Below are 25,408 nucleotides of genomic sequence, written 5' to 3' on the forward strand. Positions count from 1 at the left end.
CTTCATCGCTCCTCAAATTTGCCCAATACTTCCATAGCACTAGAACCTGCATCTTCCTATATAAGAAAACCACAGGAAGCAAGCAACTAAAGAAATTCAATTAAATGCCGAGAAAAAATTAAGCCATCACCCAGAAACATTTCTAGACATGAACCATCTCTTTTTTCAATTGAAATTTACTTGGTACTCCAAATAAAAAATTTTTTTTCAGGAACTGGCTATAGAGTTTCAAAGTCTAGGGGCGCCAGGTTGGCTCAGTTGGTTAAGCATCTGACATTGGCTCAGGTCATGATCTCAGCATCCTGGGATCGAGCCCCACACTCAGCAGGGAGTCTGCTTCTCCCTCTCCTCCTCGACCACTCGTGGTCTCTCTCTCTCTCTCTCAAATAAATAAATAAAATCTTTAAAGAAAAAAAAAGGATTCAAATGGTAAGTTTTATGTTACATATATTTTACCACAATAAAAAAACAAAGTATTGGGGGAATTTCTGAAATTCCCAACAAAGATATAGCCAGGGGCTTCTATAATGAAGGAACTGATGTGAAAGATTTCAGCTAATGCTTGCAACCTCCTACATCACTTAGTACATTAATCTGTATAACAGGATATGCTCCAAATATGTTTGAACCCTTGATCAAGAGAAATTAATTTAATTATTCCACAATGGACAGCCTGTTTTAAAATTAAGTACATTGGGGCGCCTGGGTGGCTCAGTCATTAAGCATCTGCCTTCAGCTCAGGTCATGATCCCAGGGTCCTGGGATCAAGCCCCGCATCGGGCTCCCTGCTCCTCGGGAAGCCTGCTTCTCCCTCTCCCACTCCCCCTGCTTGTGTTCCCTCTCTCGCTGTGTCTCTCTCGGTCAAATAAATAAAATCTTTAAAAAAATTAAATTAAATTAAATACATTAACTAAATTCTGGGACCAAAAGGGTACAGAATATTCATTTTTGAAACATGCTTCCCAGCTATCTAGATCAGAGCTATCCAACAGAACTTTCTAAGATAATGGAAATGTTCTTTATCTGTGCTGTCCAAACTAATAGCCACTAGTCAAGTGTGGCTACTGAGCAGTCAATAGGTGGCTAGTGAGAATGAAGAAGGGAATTTTTAATATTATTTAATTTTACTTAAATTTATTTTTTTTTAAGATTTTATTTACTTATTTTAGAGAGAGACAAACTGAGAGAGCATGAGTGGAGTGAGGGGCAGAGGGAGAAGCAGACTCCCTGCTAAGCAGGGAGCACAATGCAGGCCTCGATCCCAGGACTCCGGGATCATGACCTGAGCCGAAGGCAGACGCTTAACCGACCAAGCCACCCAGGTGCCCCTTAAATTTATTTTTTTAAGATTTTTTTTTTTTAAGTAATCTCTACACCCAACATGAGACTGTAACTCACAATCCCGAGATCAAGAGTTGCTTGCTCCACCGACTGAGCCAACCAGGGGTCCCTAATTTTAGTTAAATTTAAATAAACACATGTGACTAGTGGCTACCATACTGGTCAGTGCAGATCTAGATCTTCACTTGGGCATATATTAGGAGTCAAGATGAAAAGTGCCTATGCTATAAATTCATGCTGTTCTTTCAGACTCCAAACTCTCTCCTATCCATAACTCTATGCTGCCATAAGCCACATTAGACTCTAGAAAGGATAGGCCAGGGGCACCTGGGTGGCTCAGTTGGCTAAGCAACTGCCTTCGGCTCAGGTCATGATCCTGGAGTCCCTGGATCGAGTCCCGCATCGGGCTACCTGCTCGGCAGGGAGTCTGCTTCTCCCTCTGACCCTTCCCCCTCTCATGTGCTCTCTCTCTCTCATTCTCTCTGTCTCAAAGAAAGAAAGAAAGAAAGAAAGAAAGAAAGAAAGAAAGAAAGAAAGAAAGAAAGAAAGAAAGAAAGAAAGAAAGAAAGAAAGAAAGAAAGAAAGAAAGGATAGGCCACTTTCTGAGTACCTATTACTACAAGGCACTATGAAAAGCCCTTTTATTAGCTTTATCTCATTTAGTCTTACAGCCTCTGACATCAAATACAAGAGTTACACAAGGTGTATAACAATTCTTCAAACACTGGGAATCTAGCCTCTAAGGGTTTCCCAAGTGTGAAAACACAAAACCTGCAAATTACCAGATACCTAGAATCCCAATCCTCAGAGGTACTTGGGAGCGGAGCCGTTTTGTCTTCAGGGCTTTAAGCTGATGTAAACGATTCCAGATGGTCTGCTCAGCCTTCTCCCTATAAAGATCAAAAGAGGTAGAACTGAACCTGAAAATAAACTGGAGCACAAGCTAAAAGAGTAGGACAATGGAAATAAAATAAAAACAAACTTCAACCCTTTAAATGAATATCTATCTTTTAGGTTAAGGGAAGATAGGCAGGGAGCCAACTAAAGAAGCACCACTTGCTGTAATTCACCCTTCCTGCATACGTCCAAACCTGACAAGCCTTTGAGTCAAACTCAGAAACAATCTACTTCACAAAGACTCGTAGAGAGTTTGTCCACCCTTTAACTTCCCTATCACTTTAACTATACTTTTCCCTGTAGTTAGCAACTTCTCTTTTATTGTTTGATTTTTTACATAGTGCTTTCTGCCAGATGTTGGAGCTATTTGTGTGTCTGCCTTAGTTCCCATATCAGACCAAGCTCCTTAAAGCCACGTTCCAAGGAAGATTCATTTCTGAATGTTCCAAAGCCATGTAGTTCAGTGTCTTATAGCAGAAACACTCCAAACAAAAATGTTGGATTATATTAACACTAAGGAAAACATTAACACTAACATGCCTTGTACACAGAAACAAAGTAAGAAATAGTATGTTCACTTCTGATGGATGCCACCATCTCTGCACTGACTGCACCCTAACCCTTATGATGTGAATTACATCATAAACGTGCCATTACCTGCAAGAGAAACCTTGGGAAAAGTTGGGTGCCTCAGCATACCCTCAGTTTCCTCATCTATAAAACAGGTTTGATAACAGCACCTATCTCATATGGTTGTTGTGAGAATTAAATTAGTTAGTGCATATGTAGTGCTCAGCACAGGACCTGATACACAGTACATGCTCAGCAAACATCAACCGAGTTCTATCATTGCTATCTCCACTGTTGTAAAAATCACAAGTCCACTGACTCATCTCCACAGGTCTGCCATCCTGGCACTGTTAACTCTGGCATTAAATATATTCACTCTCTAGGTAAAGAACAAACTCTCACCTGATAGAACATGTGACAAGGAGGATCACATCAGCCTGAGTGGAAAGCAAGGGAAAATTATGATCTTTGAAATCTGCCTTGTAGAATCACTATCCATTGCCCTTTTTTTATTACTCTGGTAAAACATACATAACATAAAACTTACCATTTTAACCATTTTTAAGTGTACAGTTCAGTAGCATTAAGTACATTCACATTATGCAACCATCACCACCCTCAAGCTCCAGAACCATTTCATGTTCCCCAACTAAAACTCTGTACCCATTAAACACTAGCTCCCCATTCCCCTCCACCTCCCAGGCCATTTTTAACTTAGTTCCTTGCCTAAAAGGGAGCACCACCATAGAAGTTTCAAAAATAACTGGAACAAAAATACACCTTAGTTCCATGCTACACACTTTACTCAAGGGAACTCACTCTCACCAGGCCATACCCTATTTCTTTTTTTTTTTTTTTTTTAAAGATTTTATTTATTTATTTGAGAGAGAGAGAGAATGAGAGACAGAGAGAATGAGAGGGAGGAGGGTCAGAGGGAGAAACAGACTCCCTGCCGAGCAGGGAGCCCGATGCGGGACTCGATCCCGGGACTCCAGGATCATGACCTGAGCCGAAGGCAGTAGCTTAACCAACTGAGCCACCCAGGCGCCCCAGCCATACCCTATTTCTGAAGCTGCATCTAAAAACTGGCACAAATGCAGAGTCTCACCCAGGCCCAAAAAACAATAGAAGCAGAAAATGAATGTACCTCTTGGAGGTTCCTGGTCCGCAAGTAGCCACTCTTCTGTAAGACAGACCAGGCTATCTCTGTGTCATTCACATTCATCTGGCAGCCGTAGGTCTCCAGATAGACTGCAATGAGAGGGGGATTCCACAGTAGGCAGACTAAAAGGGACCACATATCTCAAAAGGTCTCCTTCCCAAATGCCCTAGAAACATCTGAGGCAACTGGTTATCCACTAAATCCCCTGTTGCCTTGGGGCGCCTGGGTGGCTCAGTCGTTAAGCGTCTGCCTTCGGCTCAGGTCATGATCCCAGGGTCCTGGGATCGAGCCCCACATCGGGCTCCTTGCTCAGCGGGAAGCCTGCTTCTCCCTCTCCCACTCCCCCTGCTGTGTTCCCTCTCTCACTGTCTCTCTCTGTCAAAAAAAAAAAAAAAAAAAAATCTTTAAAAAAAAAAAAAATCCCCTGTTGCCTCAATTCTAAGACACCATTAAGTTCCAGGTCTACCCCCAAATTAATGACAGCCTTTCAGAACAAAAGAAATCCTACATTATACACATACATAATTATAGGCCATATCATTTAAAAAATAGGAGAGGGGCGCCTGGGTGGCTCAGTCATTAAGCGTTTGCCTTCGGCTCAGGTTGTGATCACAGGGTCCTGGGATCGAGCCCCGCATCGGGCTCCCTGCTCCGAGGGAAACCTGCTTCTCCCTCTCCCACTCCCCTTGTTTGTGTTCCCTCTCTCGCTGTGTCTCTCTCTGTCAAATAAATAAATAAAATCTTTTAAAAAAACAAATAAAATACAGGAGAAACATGCACCTGAGAATCAACGCGATGTGTTATAAAAACAATTAGAAAAGGGAGGACTAGCTGATAGTGTTGATTATCAACTTGGGGGAAAATTTAAATCCACACATTACACCCCTCCTTCTCACAAAGAGGTTCTCCAACCTCTGAAGGGAGCAGCAGTGGCCAGAGGGTACACAAAGCCATAAAATAAAAATGAGGTAACTTCCTACAGTAACTTCAAACAAACATATTAAATGAAAGCAAGCACTGGGGGGCCTAGCTGGCTCAGTTGGTAGAGCATGCAACTCTTGATCTCCAGATTTTAAGTTCAAGCCCCATGCTGGGCACAGAGATCACTTAAAAATAAAATCTTTTTTTTTTTTTAAGATTTTATTTATTTATTTGACAGAGAAAGAGAGCACAAGTAGGCAGAGAGGCAGGCAGGGGGAGAGGGAGAGGCAGACTCCCCGTGAGCAGAGAGCCCAATGTGGAGCTCGATCCCAGGACCGTGGGATCATGACCTGAGCTGAAGGCAGATGCTTAACCGACTGAGCCACCCAGGTGCCCCTAAAAATAAAATCTTAAAAAAAAAAATCTTAAAAAAAAAGAAAGAGGGGCGCCTGGGTGGCTCAGTTGGTTAAGCGACTGCCTTCAGCTCAGGTCATGATCCCAGGGTCCTGGGATCGAGCCCCGCATTGGGTTCCCTGCTCAGCGGGAAGCCTGCTTCTCCCTCTCTCGCTCCCCCTGCTTGTGTTCCCTCTCTCGCTGTGTGTGTGTCTCTCTGTCAATTAAATAAATAAATACAATCTTTAAAAAAAAAAAGAAAGAAAGCATGGCTGTATTATGACGTAAAACACATCTGCATGAAGTTTTAAGAACATCAATTTCATACTCTGGCAAGCCCTTTGAAACTAAATTCCTACATCAACTCCTCTCCAACACATTTTAATCAACAGACCCAAATAAAGTCCAAATGAAGTTAAAATTTAATGACAAAAAATCATATGAAAACCAACATAAAACAGCAGTAATTTATAAAAAAAAGAAACATCAGGGTATTCTTAAACCTTCCTTGGCTCACTTTCCTTGTCTAAAAATAAAAACACCAAGGGTCGCCTGGGTGGCTCAGTGGTTACGTATATGTGTATGTGTATATGTGAAGATACGTATTATAGCATTACTTATAAAACTTTTGAAACAATTTAATGTCCAACTAGAGGGGACATGTACCTCATAGTACAGCACAATGCAGTATTTTATACCAATTTTTAAAAATTTAATTACAAAGGGGCACCTGGGTGGCTCAGCGGGTTAAGCGATCCAACTCTTGATTTGGGCTCAGGTCATGATTTCAGGGTCATGAAATGGAGCCCTGCAAGGGGCTCTACACTCAGCAGGGAGTCTGCTTAAAGATTCTCTCCCTCTGCCCCTCCACCAGCTCACATGCACATACATATGCTCTCTCTAATAAATAAATAAACCTTTAAAAAAAAAAAAAAAAAAAGAGGGGCGCCTGGGTGGCTCAGTCAGTTAAGTGTCCGCCTTCCACGTGGGTCATAGTCTTGGGGTCCTGGAATGGAGCCTGGGATGGAGCCCCACATCGGACTCCCTGCTCAGTGGGGAGTCTGTTTCTCCCTCTCCCTCTGCCCCTCTCCCCCCTCACACTTGTGTTCTCTGCTCTCTCTCGTGCTCTCTCTCAAATAAATAGAATATTAAAAAAAAATTTTTTTAATTTAAAAAAGAGGATGCCACTCCCCCCTGCTTGTGCTCGCTCGCTCTCACTCTCTCTGACAAATAAATAAAATCTTTTTAAAAAATTAAAAAAAAGAAAAAAGAGGAAAAAAAATCTGTTTAAGCATAAAGAATGAGGGGCACCTGGGTGGCTCAGTTGGTTAAGCGACTGCCTTCGGCTCAGGTCATGATCCTGGAGTCCCTGGATCGAGTCCTGCGTCGGGCTCCCTGCTTGGCAGGGAGTCTGCTTCTCCCTCTGACCCTCCCCCCTCTCATGTGCTTTCTCTCTCTCATTCTCTCTCTCTCTCAAATAAATAAAATCTTTTAAAAAAAAAAAGGCATAAAAAATGAATTTTTTTTTTTAAGATTTTATTTATTTATTCATTAGAGACAGAGAGAGAGAGGCAGAGGGAGAAGCAGGCTCCCAAGGAGCAGGGAGCCCGATGCAGGACTCGATCCCAGGACCCTGAGATCATGACCCGAGCCAAAGGCAGACGCTTAACAACTGAGCCACCCAGGCGCCCAAGAATGAATTTCTACATCACCAATTTTGAAAGCTGTCTTATGATTTAAGATGATCTAAAAATTAGAACAGAGATTATAGGGTTTCCAAAGATAACCAAAGAGAAGACTCCCCAGGACTTCTACCCACCCTAGTCACATGGACCAAAAATACAAGTTTCTTTTTTTTTTAATTTTATTTATTTGTTTGAGAGAGAGAGGATACAAGCATGCACAAGTGGGGAAGGGGCAGAGGGAGAGGGAGAAGCAAACTCCCCGCTGAGCAAAGAGCCTGACGCCGGGGCACGCCTGGGTGGCTCAGTCAGTTAAGCGGCTGCCTTCAGCTCAGGTCATGGTCCCGGGGTCCTGGGATCAAGTCCCACATCGGGCTCCTTGCTCAGTGGGGAGCCTGCTTCTCCCTCTGCCTCTGCCTGCCTCTCCCCCTGCTTGTGCTCTCTCTCTCTCTGACAAATAAATAAAATCTTTAAAAAAAAAAAAAAAAAAAAGAGGCTGACGCCGGGCTTGATCTCAGGACCCTGAGATGAACTGAGCCAAAGTCAGACACTTAACTGCCTGAGCCACCCAGGCACCCCAAGTTTCTTTTTTTTTTTTTTTAATATTTTATTTTTAAGTAATCTCTACACCCAACATGGGGCTCGAACTCACAACCCTGAGATCAAGAGTTGCACACTCCACAGACTGAGCCAGCCAGGCGCCCACAAGTTTCTTTATATTAATGTTACTTGATGAAGTCTGACAATTCCATAACCTAGCAGGCTTCCCACACTATTAACCTTCCAAAGCTGGGTCTGCAATAAAAGAATAATTATGAATCAGGTTGTGGATGCTGGAAAGGAACAAAGCAGGAAGTCTGAAGAAAGAAGAAAAGTAAAACCAACCTTTTCTTTGCCTCCCTAAAAGTTCATCCACTGTAAGATAGGGGGGTGGGTCCTCCATGTCTGGTTTCTCTTGAGGAGCTGAAGCACTTCTTAAAAAATGCTGAAAAGTCGGCCCACTGGCCAGCCTAGAGCTGAAATCCTTCCGAACTCCATCTTCCTGCTGCCTCTCTGAACTGGGACATGCAGTGCTGGGGACACTACTATGTGCCCTGCAGGTCCTGAGCAGCAGCCAGGACACAGAAGCCAAGGGCCCCCACCTCTGTGTTTGCAGGACACACTGCAAAGGATGCATGGCACTAAATCAAAGCCCAAAGTCTGCAAAAGAATAACAGGTATCACCAGCATTTATTGAACACCACATACAGGGCAATGCTATAAGTACTTCCAGTGTATTAATACATTTAATAAACAAAAACCCAAGAAGAAGATAATATTATCCCTATTTTACAAGTAAAAACAAAACAAAAACAAAAACAAAAAAACTGTGGCAACTTGCCCAAGATCACACCAAGGAGTGCCAGAGGTAAGATACAAATCCAGGTAGTTTTCAAAACAAAGGGGTGGTAGAGATGAGATGAGATGGTGTGACAAAGTAACAAAGAAGCACCTTGTGCCAGCAATAGTTTCAAGAGCATTAAATCTTTACAGCAATCCTCAGCAAAAAGACAACAGACAGTACTATTACCCCCACTCAGAGATGAGGAAATAGACACAGAGAGGCTGAGGAACTTACCTAAGCTCCCACCTAAGCAACAGAGTCAGGACTCAAATGAAGGTCTATATGACCATAAAGCCCGTGTTCCTAGCCGCCTTGCTACGTTGCCTCCCACTACTATGGAAACCACTTACTATCTGAGAGCATCTTCCTTTGAGTTCCTTCAAATGGAAAGTATCTAACATGGGGCACCATATGTCTGATCAGTGACTCCTACCCTCCAAGAATCTCGAGTTACGGTCTTCAAACTTTCTACCCAGACCCTGTCACACATAGCTGGGGGATGGAAAAGAGTACAACCTTTATAGAGGGCAATTTGCCACTTTCCATCAAAATTACAAACACACAAACCCTTTGACCAAGCTGCTCCATTCCTAAGATATTTATCTTCCAGACAGTCTTACATGTACAAAATGACCCATGTGTAACGCTATTCAATGCCACAGTGTTTCTAACAGCAAAGGAATGGAAAAGATTTAAATGTCATCACAAGGGGACTAGTTAAATAAGTCGTGGTACATCCATGCAATGGGATAAAATGCAACTGTTAGAAAGTAAAGCTGTATCCATACATGACAAAAACAAGGAAGCAAAGTGCCCAATACTATCTATAGTATGCTACACTTTAATCTGCAGGGGAAGGAGCACAGGAATATTAACGTACATACTTGTAAATGAACACAGTATCTCTAGAATGCGTAAGAAACAGTGGTTGCCTCCCAGGAAGGAACCTAGGTGACTCAAAGTACAAGAGATGGAGACACACTTCCCACCTCACATCCTTAACAGACGTCAGGATCTCCAGCCTGACTGCCCCATTCTAGTCATACCATTTTTGTACTGATCTTCACTAGCTTCTAGGCTTTTATACACTCTGTTCCCTCTGGCCGGTGTATCTTCTCTCTGACTCAGCCAACTCCTATGCTTTTAGGTCTCTGCTTCCTCCTAGAAGCCTGTCCTGGCCACCATTCTCAAAGTCTAGGCTGGGGTCCTCCTGTAGGTTCCCAAAGCCTCCTTCTAATCCCCATCTCAAGACTCATCATACTTGGCTGTTAATTACTACTTACACTTGTGCCATCCCTTACAGGCTGGGAGGTCCCTAAAAGCAGGGAATAAATCTCATCCATTTCTACATCTTCAGCATCTCTCATTCAGTAACTGGCTCATGGTAGGTGCTGTACATGTAAAATGAGCACATGTAGCCTTTTACCCCTCTAACTCGATCACCTGCTGTATATGCTACCAGCACTTTAGGCAGGAGCAATGCTAACCTATATTCAAGTATCAGAGAACAGACCTTTAAATGTGAGCTTTAAATCACGCTTTTCCGGGCGCCTGGGTGGTTCAGTCGTTAAGCGTCTGCCTTCGGCTCAGGTCATGATCCCAGGGTCCTGGGATCGAGCCCCGCATATGGTTCCCCGCTCCGCAGGAAGCCTGCTTCTCCCTCTCCCATTCCCCCTGCTTGTGTTCCCTCTCTCGCTGTGCCTCTCTCTGTCAAATAAATAGAACCATAAATAAATGAATGAATGAATGAATGAATGAATGAATGAATGAATGAATAAAGTCACCCTTTTCTGCTCCTTGCTTGCTGTGTGACCTTGGGCAAGTCAAATTCCTATCCTGAGCTGCCAATTCCACATCTGTAAAATAAAGATAAAGGTAGTACCTATGTCCCAGAGGCATTGTGAGAATTAAAGAAGATATTAAAAACCCAACGCGCCGTACGCTAAGTCTTCAGTAACGGCACACTTGCAGCCCGCACTCCCTTTCATGGGAGACACAGAGCACTCCTGTTAAGAACATGGACTCTGGAGTCACAGTCGGCCCCAACTGCTGCCTAGCCCGGTAACCCTGGGCACGTGGGGAACTTCTTAAATTCGGGGAGCTTCCATTTCTCCATAAGTAAAATGGGGATAGTACCTATCTCTGTGTCTGCTGTGAGGATCAAATGTGATAATGCAAATAAAATGTTTGCATTGCACAACATAAGAGCCACGGGGGGTGGGGGGGGGCGTGCCTGAAAACTTGGTAGTCCGTTATACCGACGAGACAGCAGCCTCATCTCAACAGAAGTAAACCTAAGCGGTAAAACATCCCAAACAGGGGCGCCTGGGTGGCTCAGATAGTTAAACGTCTGCCTTCGGCTCAGGTCATGATCCTGGAGTCCCTGGATCGAGTCCCGCATCGGGCTCCCCGCTCAGCGGGGAGCCTGCTTCTCCCTCTCCCTCTGCCTCTCTCCCTGCTCATGCTCTCTCTCTCTCTCTCTCTCTGTGTCTCAAATGAATAAATTTAAAAATCTTAAAAAAAAAAAACATCCCAAACATTTTGTTGGGGTGGCTACAATGCTTCAGGCGCGATGCTTAGCGCTTCCCATGGATTACGGTATTTAATCCTCACGGCAACATCGTCAAGCAGGTTCTATCACCCCCACTTGACGCGTGACGAGGCTAAGGCTCGGGGGGACAAGGGGGGTGACGTGCCCAAGGTCATAGGCGAGTAGGCAGCGGGGCTGGGGCGCGAACCCCGACAGAACGACTCCAGGGCCCGCGACATCCTCCCCTTCAACACCAAGCACTTGCGGGGCTCCGCCGCCCTCCGGCCCCAGGCACCGATCGCCTCCGCCCGCCGCGCCGCTTACCTCCCGCAGCCCGAGCGCCCAGCATCCGGCAACGGAAGCTCGCCTCAGCCAGCCGGGAAGCCGCCTCAGCGTTCCGCCGCCGCGCGGGCACACGAGCGACTTCCGTTCCCCCACGGCTTCCGTCCGGGACGTCCCAGCGGAAGTGCTTCCCCCAGTACGGTCCGGGTGGGTACCGGTTCGCGGCTTTGCGAAACCGCTGCTGCGCTGACCCGAGGGGTCGCCCCTAGCCGTCCTGTGGCAACCGAGTGCTTGGAAAGGAGTGAGTGCGAACTGATGTGCTTTAAACGTAAAATACACACCGGATGTCGAAGAAAGAGTGCGGAAGAGCTCATCAATCATGTTTATATTGATTACGTGTTGAAACAATATTTAGGATATACTGGGTTAAATGAATATAATTTAAATTGGTTTCACCTGTTTTTACTTTTTTAATGTGGCTACTGGGAAATTTTAAATGGCATACGTGGCTCACGTCCTCTTTCTACTGGACAGTGCTGAGCTGTAGGTTAAAGACTTCCCATTCCCTGTTCCAGCCTGGACCCCCCAGCCCCCGGGGTGGGAGTTACAGACCCATGGTTCGGTTGCATAAGGGGCACCTCCTCTTGGGTATCTAATGACTGACCCTAACTTAATACAGAACTCTTGGGCGCCTGGGTGGCTCAGTTGGTTGGGTGACTGCCTTCGGCTGGGGTCATGGTCCCCGAGTCCTGGGATCGAGTCCCGCATCGGGCTCCCTGCTCGGCAGGGAGCCTGCTTCTCCCTCTGACCCTCTCCCCTCTCATGCTGTTTCTCTCTCTCTCTCTCTCAAATAAATAAATAAATAAAATATTTTTAAAAAAATACAGAACTCTTCATTTCCATACTCTCATCCTCACCCAAAACCTGTTCCTTCCCAGTCTAGACCATCTCAGTAAATGACCCAACCATCCTCCCAACACTAGGAGAAATGGAGGAGTCTTTTTTTTTTCCTCTCCCTCAAACTCTACAACCTGTCAGCAAGTCCTGTCAGCTCTAACTCCAAAATGTCTCAAATTTATCCACTTCCCTTGCTATAACTCTGGCCCAGGCCACCTTCATCTCATCTGACACTACTGCGATAGCCCGCAGTGGTTTCCTTGTTTCCGCCCCCCTTGTCTCCTACAGACTATTTCCCATAGGGAGCCTAAGATAATTTGTTTGGGACCCTTGGGTGGCTCAGTCGGTCAAGCCTCTGACTTCTGCTCGGGTCATGATCTCAGGGTCCTGGGATGGAGCCCTACATTGGGCTCCCTGCTCAGCGGGGTGTCTGCTTCTCCTTCTCCCTCTGCCTCCCCGCACTCATGCTCTCTCTCTCCCTCTCTCTCAAATAAATAAATAAATAAATAATCTTAAAAAAAAAAAAAAAAGAATGTTACCATGGTGGGCATCTGGGTCTTAATTCTGTTGGGGAGTTCCAGGAAACAGTGTAGTACACACACCCCAGAATTATTTCATCCAAGAGGAGAGGAAGCTAGAGTAGTTCTATGTTAGCAGTCAGGGTGGAAAGACACTCGTATGTGTATTAGTTCCTCAGCACTTCTGCTCTGTCTGTGCAAGGAGGTCTGTGGTTTGGAAGAAAGCCCATGTGTCAGTAAGATGTGGACACTGGCCCCAGCACTCTGAGTCAGTAAGACTCTGGGGGCCCTGCTGCAATGACTTGTTTGACTCCTCATTAGAACTCTATGAGGTTATTAGTGGCCCACTTGAAGGCAAGAAAACTGAAAATACAAAAGGTGGTCACATGCTGAAGCTGGCATAGTGCATGGCAGAACTGGGATCCACCCACAGGCTGGTCTGACCCCACAGCGCTATTCTTACCACTGACTAAGTGAAAGTCAAACTGGCTGGGTTCCCATTGAGGCTCTGACACCATGATAGATAGCCAAGGCCAAGTGAATCACCCCTGCTGATTCCCAGTTTCTTTGCCTATAAAGTGGCTGCTATGTGGAGAATGCACTGCATTGGGGGTAAGAGGATGCAGAGACAAATAAGGAGAGCATTTAGGAGGCTGTGGCAGTTGCCCAAAGATCGTTGAGTCCAGGACCGTTGTGCTGTCTTGGGGCAGTGAGGATGATGGAAACAAACCTGGATTTCAGGAGTTTGAGACACTGGAATTAAGCTCATACTCTCTTCTTAGATAACTGCTGGGTGGCCAATTCAGTCAAAAATACAAAGGCCAGAAACTGGATTATGGTTCTTAATTTTTACTGTGGCTTTTCCAGGTAACCTAGAATGTGATCTGATCATTTGGGGTTATTATCAGTACCGTGAGGGTACAACGTTTCAGAATTCCTGGAAAACGCTTAAACTCAAGAGACAAGTTCCTGGACACTCTGGGATCTAAAGACTCCAGTTGGAGAAATATTCAGGTTTACTGTGAAGTTTTTTACTGCAAAGGGAAGATGTCCTATCCTAATGTGGCCCCGGGGGGGCACCTCTGCCACACAGAGCCCCACTATGGTGGCAGCACCTGCATCCAACATGAGTTATGTTGAGGAGGGGGATGCCTTCCACAATGCCAAGGGTGACAATGCCCCTTCTACTTCCCTGGTGACCATCAAGCACGGGCCCTGTCCTTCCATGCATACCAACTCCGTTTCAGGTCCTGCTTATGGTATCATCATGACCCTTCCCTCTTTACTCTCAGTCTTGTCCTCTTAGGGTCACAGGAGAGAGGAATTCTAGAGCTGGAAGGAAGCCAATGTGAGAGGGTTTCAATGTGAGAGTCAGGGAAAAGTTAGGGTTTGAACCCAGGTCTCTAGGGCTCTTAGAACTGGTTTTCAAATCTGGCCCTTCCCTTAGCAGCCCCATAGGGAGATGTCACCTTCCCCCTCTGTGGGCAGGGCAGGAGGCTGCAATTCTGATTGCTCATAGAATGAAGCTGGCAGCATGAGGGATGTTCTGTTATGCTGGCACCCCCCAACACACACACACACACACACACAAACAGCTGTGCCCAACATCCCCTACTATCCTGCCCTACACCCATACCAGCCCACATGGGGAACCAGGGACCATTTCCCACCACCCTCCCCATAACATCTCACCACATTCCAACCACAAGGGTCTACTTTCAGTTGCCATGTTGTAGAGTCTTGAACAGTGATGTGTCTTGGACAATGAAGGTGATGAAAATAAACCCTCCTCCTCAGATTCCAGGAGTTTCGAAGCCCCTTTGATCCATCTCACCCCAGGATCTCTCACCTGGGATGCCATTCCCCCTTCCACCTAACTCTTACTGGTTGGTAATAGTTCCGTTACTGAGCTATTATTCCTCCCCTGCCCTTTCTCCACCAATGGCTCGGCTACAGGACTTGTTTTGGCCAATGGAATGAGAGAAGACATAATGCAGACAGAGGATGTAACCGTGCTTGTGCAATTTGCTTGTCTTTGAACTCCAGTGACTTGCCAGGAGAAGAGAACATGCCCTGAGAGCTGATGTACCTTCATCCTGGGCTCCAGGAAGAACACAGAGTAGACTTGAGCCCAACCCATAGCCTGCAGCAAAGCCACCCAGCCAAGCCCAGCTTATAATGATCAAGCTGCAGTCAACATGCAGCCCCAGGAGCATGAAAATAAATGCTTGTGGCTGTGGGTTGGGTTGGGCTCCTGCACCGCGCCCCCCCCCCCCCCCCCCCCGCCCATAGCATTACAGCAGTAGGAGCTGATTTTTAGCATACTCCTTTAGATGAACATTAGCTCCCATGTCTCCTTCTGAGAGAAACCTCCCCTAAACCCCTAGAGTAGGTCAGGTCCCCGCTGGGCCCTCTGCTATCTCCATGTCTGCTTAATCTGTATCACACATATGATTGTGGGAGATCTACTGGATTTCAGTTCCCTGTGCATGGGGACCTGTCAGTCTTGTTCTCAGCAAATCAGCTCCTGGCCCCAAGAACTAGCACAGAGAAGGCATGCACTAGATATTAGAACAGTGAATTGACAGATGGATGGGCAGATGGATGGACGCATAGGCAAGGCTGGAGTATCTCTGCTCACCTGCATCTCCCCAGGCTTCCAGAACTAGCTCTGGCTCTGGCTTGTTATGCGACTTCACAGAACAAGGGCCTCAGTTCCCTCATGCAAAGGCTTGCTTAGAACTGCTTAGTTCTACAATAGCCACCAGCCACATGTGGCTACCAAGCACTTGATATGCAGCTACTGTGAATGAGGAACTAAATTTTATTTAAATTTAATTCATTTTAATTTAAAAACTGACAATTCAATTATTGGAAAATTGTAGTGCATTTGGAACAACTTGGCCTGTGAATCTACTTTTTTCAACTATAAATTTTATGCAATATATATATAAATCAAGAATTTCCAATTGGGACGCCTGGGTGGCTCAATCGTTAAGCACCTGACTCTTGGTTTCAGCTCAGGTCATGATCTCAGGGTTGTGAGATCCAGCCCCATGTGCTCAGCATGGAGTCTACCTGAGATTCTTTCCCCTTCTCCTCCCTCCCCCTCTGCTCCTCCCCCTGCTTGCGCTCTCACTCTCTAAAAATAAATAAATAAAATATTTTTAAAAAAGAATTTCCGGGCGCCTGGGTGGCTCAGTTGGTTAAGCGACTGCCTTCGGCTCAGGTCATGGTCCTGGAGTCCCTGGATCGAGTTCCGCATCGGGCTCCCTGATGGCAAGGAGCCTGCTTCTCCCTCTAACCCTCCCCCCTCTCATGTACTCTCTCTCATTCTCGCTCTCTCAAATAAATAAATAAATCTTTAAAAAAAAATAAAATAAAAAATAAAAAAAGAATTTCCAATGAAAATTTGGCACCTAAATAGAGCTGTGCTGTAGATATAAAATACACACCAGATTTCAAAGAATTAGTATTAAAAAAAAGTAAAACATCTCAATAGATTTTTATATATGTGAAGTGATATTTTTGACACATTGAGTTAAATAAAATATATTATTAAAGTTATTCTCAGGGCACTTGGATGGCTCAGTCGGTTAAGTGTCTGCCTTGGACTCAGGTCATGATCCCAGGATCCTGGGATCCAGCCCTACCTTGGGGTCCCTACTCGGCGGGGAGTCTGCTTCTCCCTCTCCCCACCACTCACTCTCTCTCTCACCAGCTCGCTCTCTGTCTCTCAAATAAATAAAATCTTTTCAAAAAAATAAGGGGCACCTGGGTGGCTCAGTCATTAAGTGTCTGCCTTCGGCTCAGGTCATGATCCCAGGGTCCTGGGATGGAGTCCCACATCAGGCTCCCACAGGGAGCCTGCTTCTCCCTCTCCCACTTCTGCTCCCCCTGCTTGTGCTCTCTCTCCCTCTGTCAAATAAATAAATATTTTTAAAAAATAAATAAACATTAAAAAATAAAATCATTCTCACCTCTTTACATTTTAAAATGTGGCTACTAGAAAATGTTTAATTACGCATGTGGTTCACATTACATTTCTAATGGATAGTGCAGGGCCAGGATGTCTCCAAGGTGCACATGGCTCTGAAGCAAGAAAGACCTCATTTGAATCCAAGCTCAGACACCTCAGAGCTGTGTGACTTTGAGCAAGTCACGTTCCCTCTCTGAGCCCCAATTCCTGCACCTGTGAAATAGAGATCATAGGTGTGTGGTGAAGATCCAATGAAGAGGGCGCCTGGGTGGCTCAGTCGGTTAAGCGTCTGCCTTCAGCTCAGGTCATGATCCTGGAGTCCGGGGACAGAGTCCCACATCAGGCTCCCTGCTCAGCGGGGAGTCTGCTTCTCCCTCTGACCCTCACCCCTCTCATGCTCTCTCTCTCTCTTTCTCATTCTCTCTCTCTCTCTCTCATTCTCTCTCTCTCAAATAAATAAATAAAAATCTTTAAAAAAAAAAAATCCAATGAAGAAACGTATGCAGAGTACCTGGCAGACAGCAAGCACTCATTACTGTTGTCACTGATTTTCTGGACAATGCCAGCAAGTAGAGAGTTATAAACGTGGCATACTCACATCCAGCCAGCACATTACAGTTCTAAAGAACATTCCACAAAGCATGTTCCAAGTGTCCTCTCTCCTGCAGGAAAGGAGCCTGAGGCTCTCTATGATGTTTTTTAAATAGGCCCACAAATTCTCTGACATTCCTTTCTTCAATAAATGGAGCCTAATTGCCCTCCCCTGGAGTGTCAGCTGGGCTTAGTGACTCCCTTCTAATGAACAGAATAAAGCAGAACTGACAGTCTGAGATATCCAAGACTGGCTCATAAGAGGCATTGTGGATTCCTCTCAGCTCTCTCTTCTGTGTCACCCACTCTGGGGGAAGCCAGCTGCCTTGTCACGAGCACACTCAAGCAGCCCTATGGTTAGGTCCATGGGGTAAGGAACTGGGGCTTCCTGCCAATAGCCAAATGAGTGAGCAATATTGGAAATAGAGCCTCTAGCCCCAGTCAAGCTTTCAGATGAGTGCAGCCGCAGCCAATACCTTGATTGCAACCTCATAAAAAACTCTGAGTCAAGAACATCCCAGCTTGGCCTCTCACATATTCCTGATCCACAGACCCTGAAAAATAATAAACATTCGTTGTTTAAGCTGTTAGATTTGGGGATAATTTGTCACACAATAATAGATAACAAATACACTTTCTTTATGGCCCTGTGGTTAAAGGTCTGCTCTTCTCCAGGAAAAGAGCCCCGGTCCTGGGTCTGGTCCATCTTGGGACTACGGGGGCCACCGAAGAATCCAGAGGCCAAGGCACAAACCACCAACACTAGGCCAGGCTGCCTACGCGCTCACAGGCCATTTATTTATCCAAGAGGAAGGAGGAGAGAGGCTGAAGAGGAAAACTGATGCCCCAGGTGGTGGAGCTGAGGGGAGAAATGAACAGAAAGGTTCCTCCTCTTTCTCTTGCCATGGACCCCCGGGAACTCCAGCTTCAGATGAGGGCTCTGAGGGTGGCTTTGGGGCCTCCAGGAGGCCTGGCAGTTGTGGTCTGGGGTCAGGATCCCCACAGGGGCAGGTCCCAGGCTCGGAATGGCTTTTGTGTACACAAAATATCTCTCTGCAAAAGGCACTGGTGGGGGAATGGTGGGGCAGCTGGGAGGTTACCCCATCACAGGCAGGATCCACTGTGTCCTAAGTCTGGATCCCAGTCCCAAGACTATCCCCAGCCTCCCTTAGAGGCTGGGACTTTGCACTCTTATTCCTTTCCGCTCCCTTCCCTCAGCCCAGTGGTGAGCAGGCAGTCAGTGGAGGGCCAGGTCGGGCCATGTGGCAGACACCCTCTCTTCAGGGCGAGTGCATCCGGTGACCTCTAGGCCAAAAGCCCCAGGCGGGTGACTTTGGCTGAGAGGAAGGAGTGGATGATGAAGACCATGGTTTTGGGGCACGAATGCAGGTCCAGCTCCTGCAGGGTGGATGAGAGAAGGGTCAGGAGCCCCATCCAGCCTGGCCTCCAGGACAACATGGCCCCCCGCCCCCTGCACTCACAATCTCTCCTTCAGCACCCCCGAAGTCCAGGAAGAGGAGGCTGGCACCATCATCCGAGGACATCTGCAGCTTCTCAAAGGGCTGTCGAAGCAGCACGGCTCGGGCGGCGCCGGGCTCTACCGCCCACAGCGTGAAGCCCTTGTCGATGTGCACGGAGAGGCTGCAGGGACGGCCGTTCCACGTGCAGGCTGCGGGGGCGGGGGGGGGGGGACAGGGACTGCTGGCACCTCAGAGACCACGAGCCCCGTGTCCGACCCTCGCCAGCAACTCCACGAAGAGGGCTTGAATACCACTTGGGATGGGAAGCTCACTGCCCGGTGTGCCATCTGCACATTCACCCTGCATCGAGTTGCCCCACCCTCAAATACAGAAAAACGGGCGCTCAGAGAAACTATGCCCCACTTCTAGTCCCACTTCCAGCAACACCAAAAGTGGAAAGGGAAAGCTGAAACTCTGCCATGTTCAGAAGGCCCACTCCCTCACTCCCCATAAAGGTATCAGTAGACCCACCGAGCATGGCCTTGGAGACCTTAGAGACCTGTAGAATTGCCCAGTTAAATGTGAATTTCAGATAAGCAATGGATAATTTGGACATAGTTACACTAAAAAAGTATTCGTTGTTTATCTGAAATCCACATTTAAGTGGGTGTCCTATATTTTATCTGGCAACCGTACTCCAAAAGCCATCTCTCACATCTCCCCCCCCCCCCCCCGCCACAGTGGAATCACAAAGCCAGGGCAAGTAAACCCAGGGAAAAGGGACTTACTACGTGCTGGAGCACCTGCACACCCAAAAGAGAGAGTTCTTAGGGACCCTAAAGCCCACTTTATATCCCCCTCCTGAAGCACCCTGAAGAGGGAAGTTTGAATGCCTCTGGGGGTGAGAGGCTCATCACCAGAGAGGCACTCCCAGACCCACCCAGCCCACCTGTAGACACCTCCTGCACACCCTCAGCAGCCCGGTGACAACCATCCACCAGTTGGCGGGTCCAGGCGGCCAGCTCTTGTGGCGACTCCACACTGAACAGGCGAGAGTCCACACCATGACGTGTGCCCGTGCGCAGGGCAAAAGAGAGCTCTGCATCGTAGGGCACCGCACCCTTGGAGGGGCCTGAGTACACCAGCCTAGAGGCGGGGCAGGGGGGAGAGGGCTAAGTGTGAGGTCTCAGACAGTGGGGAATTAGGCCAAGGGGGTGCTGACCTGGGAAGGGACCCTGTGACTCCTTTACCACCTCATCAGCGAACAGGACTTCCAGCTGTGCCCTGATAGCCTCACAGGAGCCCACCTCCTGCCACCCTACCCCCTTGTTCCCTCAGCTCCAGCCATACTGCTGTCTTCAAACATACCAGGCACATTCTTGCCTCAGCACGTCTGCACATACTGTTCCCTCTGTCAAGTGCGCTCTTCCCTGATGGCCTGCATGGCTCACTCCCTCACTTCCTTCAGATTTTGCTCAAACGTCGTCTCCTTTGAGAAGCCTTCCCTGTCTAAAATAGGCACTCACTAGCCTTACTTTTCATCATGATACCAGAAATTATACTTATTCTTTATTTGTTTCACTTGGTTTTTGATTGTCTTTTTCACCAAAATATCATCTAGGATATAAATTTTTGTCTAATTTGTTCACCACTCTATTCTCAGCAATTAAAGAAATGCCTGGGGGCGCCTGGGTGGCTCAGTCGTTAGGCGTCTGCCTTCGGCTCAGGTCATGATCCCAGAGTCCTGGGATCGAGTCCCACATCGGGCTCCCTGCTCGGTGGGAAGCCTGCTTCTCCCTCTCCCACTCCCCCTGCTTGTGTTCCCTCTCTCACTATGTCTCTCTCCGTCAAATAAATAAATAAAATCTTTAAAAAAATAAATAAAGCAATGCCTGGCATGTAGTAGGTGTTCAATAAACATCTGTGACCTGAATTAATGAGTCACTTGATTAGTGTGGCAATCCATGACCTGCTCATTCCTGGTAGACAGCTGGGTCCTGACCCATGGGCCAGAGCCCCATTCAGAGGAAGAGACATGAGCAGCAAGGGCCCAGGCACTCAGTTCGATTCCCACTTGCATGTAACCTTGGGCAGCTTACTCCCCCTCCCTGCGCAACAGACTTGGAGCTCTGGCCCTTAGCCCTCTTTGCTCCTCACTCCACACACTGTCTCATAACTTCAGCTACCCACTAGAGCTGCTGCTGACACCCAGTTTCCCATTTTCCAGCCCAGAACTATAAACCCACAATTCCCCAAGATTCCTACCCAAGCTCCCTATCCATCCCCCACACAATTTGCACTCAACTCAGCATCTTGCTCCAGCCTCCCCGTGTTGCACTCCCACCCCTAGTCCCACTGCTCGCCCAGACACAAGTTCCAAACCTCCCATTCATCCATTCATCCTGGACACCTCCCTCACCCTCCCCATCTGGCAAGCACTAAGCCCAGTTAATTTTACCACCCATGTGTCTTCCAATGCAAATGCGGCCTTTCTTCTCCATCTGCTGCCTCCACCCACCTCTACCATCTCTCCTGCATGACTACACCAGCCTCCCAGTTTCCATTCTGCCCCCTCCAGTGCATTTTCCACATGGCAGCCACAGGGATTCTTCTAAAACTTAACCCAAGTCGGCACGCCTGGGTGGCTCAGAGGTAAGCATCCGACTCTCGGTTTCGGCTCAGGTCATGATCTCAGGGTTGTGAGATCAAGCCCCGCTCCAGGTTCCGCATTCAGTAGGGAGTCTGCTTGGGATTCTCTCTCTCCATCTCCCTCTTCTTCTGCCCCTCCCCCTGCTTGCTCTTGCTCTCTCTCTCTCTAAAATAAATAAATAAAGCGCACCTGGGTGGCTCAGTCAGTTGAGTATCTGCCTTCCACTCAGGTCATGATCTCTGGGTCCTGGAATCGAGCCCCCGTGTAGGGCTCCCTGCTCAGCGGGGTGTGGGGAGGGCCTGCTTCTCCCTCTCCCTCTGCCCCTCTCCCCTTCCTGCTCTCTCTTGCACTCTCTCATAAATAAATAAAATCTTTAAAAATTAAAATAAGTCTTTTTTTAAAGAATCTTTAAAAATAATTTTAAAAAAATTTTTAAAAACACAAATACACAGGGGCGCCTGGGTGGCTCAGTTGGTTAAGCGACTGCCTTCGGCTCAGGTCATGATCCTGGAGTCCCGGGATCGAGTCCCGCATCGGGCTCCCTGCTCGGCAGGGAGCCTGCTTCTCCCTCTGACCCTCCCCCCTCTCATGTGCTCTCTGTCTCTCTCATTCTCTCTGTCTCAAATAAATAAATAAAATCTTAAAAAAAAAAAAAAAAAAAAAAAAAAAAACCACAAATACACAACACAGGTCACCGTACTCCCAGGCTAAAACCCTTCCACTCTGCCACAACTCTTAAGGTAAGGCTACTAGCATTCCTTAATCAGGCAGGAGAAGTTCTGCAAGATCAGGCCCTGCCAACTCCCTGTCTCATTTCTCTCCATTTCCTGTATAGAGTCTACATCCTGAGTCTACTCAGAGCTCTATGAACACCCTAGAGCCCTTAATACTTCTGTACCTTTGACCATGTTGTTCTCTATATATAAGATGCTCTTCCACTCTTTCTTAAATAGCAAACTTCTACTCATTCGTCAAAGTCCAGCTCAATAGCACCTCCTGCTAAAGCCTTCCCCACCAGGCCAGGCAGAGTAAAGGGGTTCCTACAACTCTGCGCTATGAAGGCTGTTCCTAGGTCAGCCTCCCCTACCAGACTGGGTGCTCGCTGAGGGAAGACTGTTGGGATCAGCTCCCTGTCCCCTGAACCATGCTGCACAGATCTGGGCAGAGTAGGTGTCAATCAATGAGTGCCTAGTGGGACGTCACACCCTTCTCTTGCAAGCCCCCATTTTACAGATGAAGAAACTGAGGCCCAGACAACATAGAGACTTGCTTCAGGTCACCTGGGAAATAACTCAGGGCAGAGTGAGGCTGGAATCCCCCACTTCTGAGGCCCATTGAGAGCATCACCCCCCAACCTCTGGGTGAGACAGACACCCCTGCCTGCCCGTGGATACCTGGTGGCAATGAGGGGGACAGTACGGGCTGGCTGGCTCAGAGCCTCACGGGTCTGGGGTAGGTGGCAGTAGAGAAGCAGCTCCTTCTCGGTCAGCAAGGCCAGGGTGGGTGCTGTGTCCCCACTGGGCAGCTGCAGGGGGCAAGGCAACAGTGAGGTGGAGCAGAGGGGGCGGGGGGTCAGAGGGCCAGGGTGGAGTGGGATGGTGCATGGGAATGCGGTTAGCTCCAGAGGAAGGGTCGAGGTGGGGGACAGAGGCCTGGCCCAGCAGGCACCTGCTCAGTCAGCCAGCCCATCTGCTTGATGTCCTGGCTCCCAGCTGTGCCCGTGGCTGCCAGCAGTGCCTGCAGCTCGTCCTTGACCCGAGGCATCAGAGCGTTGACCTGGGCCTGGACAGCAGCTGCCCACGACTTTGCACTAGCCTCATCCGTGGCCCTCAGGAAGAGGGTGTCTTGGCCATCTGCTGAACAGATCTCCAAATACCTGCAGGCACAAACAGAGTGGAGGGGAGGACCGGTCTACTAGGCTGCAGCTGCCCAACCTTGAAATCTGGCCCAAAACCCCATTCTCTGCAAAACCGGGAGAAACCGCAGGGTATCCATGAGACAATCAGGAGCGACACTCACTGCTGGGGCTCCAGCCACAACTGGGGCTTCACGGGGTCTAGAGACAAGAGCCTATGACATATACACACATAGGCATATACATACAAATTAAACACATACGCACACATGTGTGATAGGAGCCAAAATCACTGTGTGAGGATTCATGATCTTGCTTTTTTTTCTCCTGGTTTCTAAGGAGAAGGATTCTTCTGCTGAGCCAGCTCCCAGCTTCTCCCTTGTGGCACAGGACCCACATGATACACTAATGGGGGCAGGCGGAGAGCACGAAAACTGAGAGGTCAAGTCAGTCTACATAAAAAGAGCTGGAGGGGGGAGCCTGGGTGGCTCAGTCATTAAGCATCTGCCTTCGGCTCAGGTCATGATCCCAGGGTCCCCAGGGTGCTGGGATCGAGCCCTGCATCGGGCTCCCTGCTCAGCGGGAAGCCTGCTTCTCCCTCTCCCACTCCCCCTGCTTGTGCTCACTCTCTTACTGTCTCTCCCTCTCTCTCTCTGTCAAATAAATAAATAAAATCTTTAAAAAAAAAAAAAGAGCTGGAGGAGGGGAAGGGAGGGAGAGAAAAAGCCATGTGGACAAGTGTGGGGGAAGGGTTTCAGGGAGGTATCAAGAGGAGCAGTGACAGGGAAAGGATTTTATTTTATTTATTTATTTATTTATTTTTAAAGATTTTATTTATTTGACAGATAGAGCACAAGCAGAGGGAGAGAGAGGGAGAAGCAGGTTCCCTGCTGCAAGGAGCCCGATGTGGGACTCGATCCCAGGACCCTGGGATCATGACCTGGGCCAAAGGCAGCCGCTTAACCAACTGAGCCACCCAGGTGTCCCCAGGGAAAGGATTTTAAAACGTTATGTGGACCATTAAAGATTCACTCCTCTTTGCCCTTTCTGTCACAGAGGAAGTGGGGCAGAAGGTGGAGGATGGCTCACACAATACCTATCCCAACCCCTTTCTCCTCTGCCCCCCTCTACTGCAGAACTAGGAAGCAAAATACTTGAATTCCCACCTCCCTTGCAGCTAGGGCTGGCCACCATGAGATATAGACAGAAGTCTCTGGGGGAGGACATCCCTTCCCAAATGAAGGTAAAACTTCCCTAGATGGGGTGGTTACTCTCCAGAGATGGCCTCCACCAATTCCATCCCTCCCTGTCCACACAGTCCACTTTTCTCATCAAGAGTTGAAGCTTATTTCTCTTCTCCTTGATCTTGTAACTTGGTTTGACAAATAAAATATGACAGAAGTAACATTCTGGCATTCCCAAGCCACCATGAAATCTAAGTCCCCTGGGACCAATCAAACAAGGCACATAGAAAGGCCTTATGGACAGAAGAATGCTTAGCCGGTCCCTGGCTGTTCCAATCATTCCAGCTGAGGCAGCACCATGGGGGCGAAGCAACCATCTTGTACTTCCAGCCCCAGCAGATACCACATAAAGCAGAAGAACTGGCCAGCCAAGCCAGCTCAGATCACAGACTTGTAAGAAATAATAAACTCTCATCTTCCAAGCCACTAAACTTTAGGATGGTTTGTTATGCACAAAAGAACAAAATACCAGGAGAAAAGTTCCTTTGCCTCTTGCCTTCTTCCTGTCTGGAATACGGACACAGGCTTCAAGGCACAGCCACCGCTCTACCTCCAAGAAGAAAATACATAATAGGGGCGCCTGGGTGGCTCAGTCGTTAAGCGTCTGCCTTCGGCTCAGGTCATGATCTCAGGGTCCTGGGATCAAGCCCTGCGTTGGGCTCCCTGCTCAGCAGGAAGCCTGCTTCTCCCTCTCCCACTCCCCCTGCTTGTGTTCCCTCTCTCACTGTGTCTCTCTCTGTCAAATAAATAAAATCTTAAAAAAAAGAAAGAAAGAAAATACACAATAAAAATGGCAGAGGAAGAGGCTGGAAGCTTGACTCATCAAGGGCATTCTTGAGTAGTGATAAAAGCCTAAGTAGCTGACCCTGAACTATTTCTTAAACATGTGGAAAAATAAATCCATCATCTATCTTAGCCATGGCTTATCGGCGTTTCTGATACTTGCAGCCCAATGTAATCCTAACACTTAGTACAAGTGTGAAATATTTTTCATTCTATTTTGGTTACCAGATTATGTTCCTTTGACTGGGATATTTAGTGCTGATAAGGAA

The 25,408-nt window shown here is 47.5% G+C and overlaps 2 protein-coding genes across 5 annotated transcripts in view; both read right to left on the minus strand.

The window, feature by feature from the left end:
* The window catches only part of CDK5RAP1 (CDK5 regulatory subunit associated protein 1), a 110,519-nt gene extending 98,614 nt beyond the window's left edge, over positions 1-11,905 (minus strand). Inside the window, exons 1-6 of one of the 4 annotated variants that reach the window (XM_064573015.1) lie at positions 11,205-11,905; positions 9,864-10,057; positions 7,852-8,166; positions 3,956-4,059; positions 3,211-3,245; positions 2,131-2,231 (exon numbers count right to left, since the gene is read on the minus strand). In XM_064573015.1, coding sequence (XP_064429085.1) covers positions 2,131-2,231; positions 3,211-3,245; positions 3,956-4,059; positions 7,852-8,143 — 532 coding nt within the window. In that variant the 5' untranslated portion in view covers positions 8,144-8,166; positions 9,864-10,057; positions 11,205-11,905. The remainder of the gene's footprint in view (positions 1-2,130; positions 2,232-3,210; positions 3,246-3,955; positions 4,060-7,851; positions 8,167-9,863; positions 10,058-11,204) is intronic. The other 3 variants (XM_054510049.2, XM_045885604.3, XM_064573016.1) reach the window with 3 other exon arrangements.
* A 6,015-nt stretch (positions 11,906-17,920) lies between these two features.
* SNTA1 (syntrophin alpha 1) overlaps positions 17,921-25,408 on the minus strand; it is a 28,933-nt gene continuing 21,445 nt past the window's right edge. Inside the window, exons 4-8 of the mRNA XM_045885606.3 lie at positions 22,926-23,133; positions 22,652-22,782; positions 19,557-19,753; positions 18,629-18,816; positions 17,921-18,545 (exon numbers count right to left, since the gene is read on the minus strand). Coding sequence (XP_045741562.1) covers positions 18,453-18,545; positions 18,629-18,816; positions 19,557-19,753; positions 22,652-22,782; positions 22,926-23,133 — 817 coding nt within the window. The 3' untranslated portion in view covers positions 17,921-18,452. The remainder of the gene's footprint in view (positions 18,546-18,628; positions 18,817-19,556; positions 19,754-22,651; positions 22,783-22,925; positions 23,134-25,408) is intronic.

This window comes from Mirounga angustirostris, unplaced genomic scaffold, assembly GCF_029215605.1.
Source record: "Mirounga angustirostris isolate CCGP_5_RB_7025 unplaced genomic scaffold, mMirAng1.0.hap1 SCAF_10, whole genome shotgun sequence".
NCBI lineage: Eukaryota > Metazoa > Chordata > Mammalia > Carnivora > Phocidae > Mirounga > Mirounga angustirostris.